Source organism: Dendronephthya gigantea, unplaced genomic scaffold (assembly GCF_004324835.1).
Source record: "Dendronephthya gigantea isolate DGI-Jeju-01 unplaced genomic scaffold, DenGig_1.0 000059F, whole genome shotgun sequence".
In the NCBI taxonomy this organism is placed as follows: Eukaryota; Metazoa; Cnidaria; class Anthozoa; order Malacalcyonacea; family Nephtheidae; genus Dendronephthya; species Dendronephthya gigantea.
The window spans coordinates 144,040-151,463 of record NW_021163069.1 but is presented as its reverse complement, the minus strand read 5'-3'; the positions used below and the strand labels follow the sequence as shown (position 1 = coordinate 151,463).

Below are 7,424 nucleotides of genomic sequence, written 5' to 3'. Positions count from 1 at the left end.
AGTATGTGAACATCAATGGGAATGAAACGAAGAAAAAACCGCCCGACTATAAATGTCCTGATTACTCCACATTTGACTACAAAGTTACCTCGCATGTTGACTTTGGCAAGCTCTTTCTCCAGAATTACATGGCCAAACTTAGCGCGTTTGACGAAACGTGTGATGCATCTGCTGTGCTTACTCTGTTTGGAAAAGTCCCCGTTTTTTCTCTTGTTCTTCAAAACGCGGCAGATGTTGTCAGAGGCGAACGAAATGTTTGGGGACATTGCAATTTTAGTCAGTGGAGTGAATCGGACTTCAAGAAAAGATTTAATAGCTTGGAAATACTGGTCAAAGAAGTTGGTTTAACTCCTGCAGCTGAGTCGAAAGCTTTAGAAGATCTTAATGACTGGAAAGACAGAGGTAATTATATGCATAGGAATACTGCAATAAAGCAATTTGGTTGGCCGAGAAACGTTTCACAACTGATCAGTATTTATCTTACGCAGTTTGTCGCAGGTCAATACGTTTTTCAATCGATTAATTCGCCGTGATATATTTGCTATATACACGTTTCTTGCATTTTCATTGGCTGATTCCTGACTTGGATTCCTTTTAAGGAATTGTTGATTCTAAAATGGCGTCTACAACTGCATGATCAAGCCTAGAGAATTTAAAGTTTCTATGATGTATTCACTAAGTTTGTTATATTTTGTTGTGTTTGGTAAAGTCAATAAACTGAAGGCTAAAAAAATTCTCTCCTGTAGATAGATATAAATAAATATTTGTTCAGAAAACTACAGACTCAGAAAATTACAAATTCAGAAAATTACAACTGTGTATGGACAGTATTGTGGGATTTTCGCCATCTGTTTCTCTTCGAGTCGATATGCGATTGGTCGTGATTTTTTAGACATAAAATCTGAAAAATTGGAGTTAATAAATATTAAATTTTATTTATGGTGTGTGAATCGATTTCAAAAGGTGTTAAAGATGAAATTTGTGACATTTTTTGTTAAAGGTGTCATATTGTGTATGAATGCAAGGATTGATCTTCACTTAGTAAAAAATATACAAGAACGTGTTAGTAATCTGTCAGATCGGGTAGAGAAAATGGCGCTTGAAAGCAGAGAGGAAATATGTTACTTGTTGTTGTTGGACAAGGCAATAGAAGATAATGAAAAACGAATTAAAAAGATAGAGCAAGATCAGGGCAACATGAAAAAGGAGCTACGTTCTACAACTGATAATATACACCAACTAACGACCAATCTGAGTTCTACTCAATTAAAAGTTGATGAAATCCAAGCCAGTCATGAAGCTTTTCAACAACGTGTCGCAGCTCTGGAAGGCCAACCGAACTGTGGCGTTCCCCAAAAGGCTATTTCCCACGGTAATATTAGATAAATAATTCTATTTATATTAACAAACATATATAGAATATTCCTAAATGGAGTTGTTAAACATTACGTAATGTAGAAGGATTAAAGTTTGGGATTGCACTATATTAATTTTAATTAGAACTCATTCTTGAGGATGGGTATTTTAGGGTGATAGCCATTAAGCTCCTCTAAACCTTTCTTATATACCCTTAATGTTTAGGAGCAGAATACAAAAGGGAGCAGAATAAAAAAGGAATTTTAAAAGTCGGCGCTTTTATTTCTGGTGAACGCAGTGTTGGAGGTGATCCTTTATTTAGTCTTACCGCTGAAAAAGCCCAAATGGCCAAAGATATAAATATCACTATAAATGTTAATCTTGGTGAAAAACTTGGCCCAATTTCAGATATTGAAATTACGAAAAGGGAAATCATAAAATCAAAGGAACCTATGGAAAAAAGGTATGCGGCTGCAGAATAATAACTGGTTTACCTCGGTTTCTATGTTGGAAGGCTAAATATCCTTCTCTAGATATTTAAAGAGAGAAAATTGAAAATTGGTTACGAAGTTTATGAATTTATACATCCTGTTTTATGGACCTAGATAAATAATTTGATACAAAAAATAAACATGCACATTTTCTATCACCTTTTCGCCTTTTCGCAGACGACAGTGTTTTCGAGGTTTTCCAGGATCGTGTATATGGAAATGCATTTTCATGTCGAGAAAAAGTTTTGGGAATCTCGAAAGTATAATCTTTCTTTCTTTTCACGCTTTCTTTCTTTTCAGGAGTTTAACCTGAAAAACACAAAAATTACATTAAACACATTTGATAAATTATAAGTTGCTCTTCAACCAAAACAGATGCAATGCAGGAATCGACGCAAGCCGTCAAGCAACCTTATGCACACGTTTTAGCCTTGGCTACCTGGTCGAATTAAAATAAAACATGCTGGTTATATTAAAGATGATGTAAAGTCCGTTCTGAGCATATATTCTGCGCATAACAATGTTTGTTTACGTTGGTTATATAATCTTTACATGACGTATGCGTCGTTATAATTTTATTATTTTCTTCTCGCTCGACGGGCTGTGATCTGTGATGAATATGCTTATTTTTTATTATATTTTGAAGAAAATATTGTTATATTTTGAAGAAAATATAAAGCGAAGCTTGTAAATAAACCGGCCGTTATTTAAAACGTTATATATTTGTAATTGTAGGACAAGCGAGAAGGTGGCGTCTGTAGCGACAACAAATAGCCTCGCCATTTCGGGCCTTATTCAACAAATAAATTCTTGGAGCATTCCTTTCAGCATAATATTGCTTTTTCTAGCAGCTTTATGATAAGATAAGTTATCGTCGTGACTCGCAATTCGAGCCTCTTCGCCTTGCGACATAAAATAAAATAATTTTGCTCCCGAACTGCCGTTTGTAATACAACGCGTTAATATTGCATATCATTAACATTCCAAAAGTTGCTCCCCCACTGATAGAATGTGTTGCTGCGCGGAATTTATGCGCAGAACGGACTTTACCTCATCTTTAATATTCGTAAGAATTTTCTCCGACAGGAAAATAGCAGAAACGCGAATCCTGAACGCAATGAAAGAAGGGAATCTTGAAGAAATCAAACTGTTTCTGGAATCTGGCGGTGATATTAACATAAAAAATATGCAAGGAATGTCAATGCTTCACCTTGCTGCCCAATGTGGCTCTTTAGACATTCTCCGATATTTAGTTCTTCGTGGTGCGAAGGTAACAAGTAAAGACGACAATTGTCAAAAGACGGTTTTACATTCGGCTTGTCGTGGGGGAAATGACGCAATTGTTGAATACCTTCTCCAACATGGAGCTGAGAAAGATATTGATAAAGAGAATCATTCAGGATGTTCGCCTTTGAGCATAGCATGCTCTGAAGGTCATACGGCCATAGTTCGGATGTTACTGAAATTTAACGTCGATGTAAGAAAATTCGACATGGATTTTTTTTGTTTCAATGATAAAAGCACCGATATTCTTAAACAGGAATCCACTAAGCATCTGAAGAACGATCGTAGTTTGGAAGCGAAGGACGAGAAAAAGGTTAATAGGATTTTATATATGATATTTAACTCAATAAGTGTATTATCGCTAGTTAGCCAAACAAAATAAAAAATTAATAATATGATTGCTTTCTATTTCAGGAACAGGCAACAGTGGAAGCTCCATCATTAATGGATCGCGTAGTGGTAGCATCAAGAAAACTCATTAGGCCAACCAACCCAGGTAATGAATTGCATACTGTCTTAATTCTCTACAAGCCACTCCTTTAAAAAGGTCAAAAAGTGATCATCACAGGGACCTTGCGACGGAGCAAATTTCGAAACCGTAGACTGTCCGTCGCATCGTTGATGGTCAGTCGCATCATTTAACTCGATCTCAGGTTGCTTGAACACGGGCTCACACTATTATTAACGACAAATATACACAGAAAATAAACCAAACCCTCAAATAACCTAAATAATTAACCAAAATGTATTTTCCCTGGTTCAATTCGGGACTTTGCAAATACGAAAAAAATAAAGAAAAAACAAAGTGGTTACAGGCAGTATTCGAACACAGGCAAAGCCAAATGCATGAATGAAAAGCCCACTAGTTTAACATTATATATGTTGGTCAATTAAATCAGCAGTGCTCTAGCAACCTGGTATCGATTTAAATGATGCGACTGACCATCAAGGATGCGACTGACTGTCTACGGTTTCGAAATTAGCGGCGACGCAAGGGGTGTTTGGGAATGACACTTCTCTTTCGCAATTATAGTCGGTCGAATTATTTTGTTGTCGGTCAAAATAATACAACATCAAATTCGAATAATTACCCAGATAATTGGGAAATCCAATCCAGAAAACTAACACAACAGTTTGTTGATTTTTATGCAAGAGTTGTGAAGAATCGCAAAACGAACGAGTGAGTGTAGCGAACGAGTGAGTTTGCGATACTTCACAACGAGTGCATAATGAAAATCGTAATTTGTTTATTAAATGTGTATAGAGACCAATTTGACAACGACACGCTTTTAAATAAAAAACACAGCAAGCACCAAAAATCAAAATTTATACATCAAAACATATTTATTACCGTTAAGTTTTTTTTTTAATTATGTTCAATAGAAGTTAGATATTCGTTCCGAAAGATTTGATAATGTGCCGAATGTGAAAATGTCTTGAATTTGAGAATTATGTTATAAATCTCACTCCTATATTTGACGCCATCTTGAAAAAAATGTTAACAAATCGCCGCCAATATCGTATGTAAAAGCCGTGCATGTGCATTCTTTTGCCGGTCAAATTAAACAATCAAATTGCATGAATTTAATTTATTCAGTAAAATACGATTTTTATTTCATCATTCTGCTGTGCATAAATCTCTATACATATGTAACAAAGAAAAGATGTCAACGTTAAAGATTCAAACTGTGGCCGAAGAGAACTTAACCAGTTTAAGCGTGGAATTGAAAGAAAACATGCGTCTATTTTCCCAGTGTTTCCGCGCGCTTTATTCAAACCCAGCTGTCGATGGTCATAGTGTCGCTGTTGTAAAGTTCAGAAAAATTCGAGAGGACACAAGACAAGATGCAATTGTGTTTTTGAAGGGCATCCTTCCCATTACCGCGAATCTCATGAGGTTTGTTCAAGAATACTTCGACAATTACGAAGCTTTGTCGTGTGAAGAGTGGCGCGAGATGTTACCAGACATTTTGGAGGAAACGAAAGAACGCAAAGCCCTCGCGCAGACGGTGTTAGATATGTACCAGGATATCATGGTTCCCTTCATGAAACGCCAAGACGAGGCGATTATTGTCATGAAAGAGTTCCAACGCCTACAAAGCGAGAATGAAGATATGTTTGGAGAATACGTAGCACAATCCGAAATCCACAAAAGTGCATTCCTCGTTGTGGCTGAAATGTTCATTCCAGCACTGTCCAACTTAATCGATGGTTTAAAAAAATCAGCCAGTTTCCTTAAAACTCTCAATTGTGATTTGCAATCGTTTGAAACGAAAGCAGAAAAAGATGAACCTAAAACGTTACATTATAAATTAATGTGTTTTTCGGCGAGGGATATAAATTCTCTTTGTCAAACGGTCTACGCAACACTGCCAGATGTTTTAGCGAATTTCGAGGCACTTCCCAGTAAAGATACTGACCAAACCTACGTAGATGAATGGTTGGGGAAATTGACACTTAATGCTCGTGTCAGGACTTTCTTAGGACCGAAGAAAATTGCCGTTCGGAAATTAAAACCAAACCTTGGAAGACATCCACCAGTAGCATATCCTAAACCACCACCAATACCAGCCTCTGGAAGACGACCACAACCGGTAAATGATCTTATTCCACGACATCTTACACGACTACTACCACCACCACCATGGAGACTAATAGCAGAGCCTGAACTATTTCCACCAGTAACAGATCCTAAACCACCCCCAATATCAGCCCCTGGCAGACGACCACAACCGCTAAATGATCTTATTCCACGACATCGTACACGACTACGACCACCACCACCATGATCGAGGACTAGTAGCAGAGCCTAAACTACTGCCACCAGTAACAGATCCTGAACAACCACCAATACCAGACCCTTCTTCAAGCATTTAATGTTGGTATATTTGAAATTAGTATGAAATTATTGAAATTATATATATATATATATATATATATATATATATATATATATATATATATATATATATATATATATTGGTCTAAAAATTTATTGAAAGGTTAAAAGACTAAATTTTCGGCCGCTCCCTGCGACCTTCGTCAGAGACTATTTACAAGTTTATTACAACGGTTTTGTTATCATGCGTTAAAGACCACGTGTCCACTGTAGCATAATTAGTAGCCTTAGTATGCAACAGTGGACACGTGGTCTTTAATGTGTATTTTGAAAATTTAGTCTTTTAACCTTTTAATGAATATTTAGACCAGATACACACCCGTTTCCTACTTCATCATGTCTTTCACTGGTCGCCCTTGTAGTATAATTATATGTAGTATTATATATATTTATATGTAGTATATATATATATTATAATATATATATATATATATATATATATATATATATATATATATATATATATATATATATATACTATACTATACTAGAAAAATATCAGACCGAGGTCTTGACAGTACAGACCGAGCGATAGCGAGGTCCGTACATAAAAGACCGAGGTCTGATATTTTTCCAGTACGGACCGAACGTATTCGGTTAATAAGGGATTTATTATATGGCATACAGTATTTAGTTTATTTATTTATACAATGCGCTGCAGCATTCTTGCCGGCCAAAACTTGGCTTCCAAAACTTTTGTTTTTTACTCGTTAAATAAGAATGATACAGTAATATAAACAAAAATCAAAGATGAATAAATATAATATATAATATACATTTGCAAAAACGTTGGCCGCAGATAGATATACAGGGTGTCCCAAAAAAAAAGCAAAAGCAACTCTCTAAAGCGCAATAGATAAGCACCTCTGGGAATTGAAAATGGCTCTCAATCCTTCATTTACAATGCTAAAAGTCATTTTAGCTGAACTATGGTGCAAACACGAACAATATTAATATTCTTGCATATTTAAGTGGTCGCGTTTTTTTTGGGACACCCTGTATAGATAGATAAATACTCGAAGTCTAATTAGAATTGCATATGTGATATGATTACATTTGCATGGGATTTCATTCATATTACACAACATATGCAATTCTAATTACATTTTGAGTATCTTTCTATCTATTTGCGGCCAACGTTTTTGAAATGTTCAACATATACACAATGTGGTTGTCACTGAGTCGACAGAGCTCAATGCCAAAGAGGCAGAGCAGTAATACAATACAATTGAAGATAAAAAGGTTAAAAACCGTTCGCTCGGTTACTCGAGTTTCACGCCTTTAAAAAGCGATCATCAGACTAACATTCCTTATATTTACAAAGCATTTATACCTAAAAAACATCCTTAAAATATTTACATAAGGCCAACAATTAAGTTGGATGCAAATTGCAT

The 7,424-nt window shown here is 35.7% G+C and overlaps 1 protein-coding gene across 1 annotated transcript; it reads left to right on the top strand.

Moving 5' to 3' along the window:
- The first annotated feature begins 3,188 nt into the window (after nucleotides 1–3,188).
- On the top strand, nucleotides 3,189–6,008 carry LOC114530033. Its single transcript, XM_028551614.1, has 3 exons — nucleotides 3,189–3,444; nucleotides 3,546–3,627; nucleotides 4,791–6,008. The coding sequence occupies exons 1-3, from the start codon at nucleotides 3,301–3,303 to the stop codon at nucleotides 5,918–5,920; spliced, it is 1,356 nt and encodes a 451-aa protein (XP_028407415.1). The 5' UTR covers nucleotides 3,189–3,300; the 3' UTR covers nucleotides 5,921–6,008.
- Nucleotides 6,009–7,424: the final 1,416 nt, after the last annotated feature.

Bases quoted from the DNA above. Each gene is read 5' to 3' on its own strand.
- LOC114530033 (XM_028551614.1), top strand. From the start codon at position 3,301: ATGTTACTGAAATTTAACGTCGATGTAAGAAAATTCGACATGGATTTT. The intron at 3,445-3,545 runs GTTAATAGGATT...TTTCTATTTCAG, and splicing joins AAGCGAAGGACGAGAAAAAG to GAACAGGCAACAGTGGAAGC. The intron at 3,628-4,790 runs GTAATGAATTGC...TATGTAACAAAG, and splicing joins CATTAGGCCAACCAACCCAG to AAAAGATGTCAACGTTAAAG.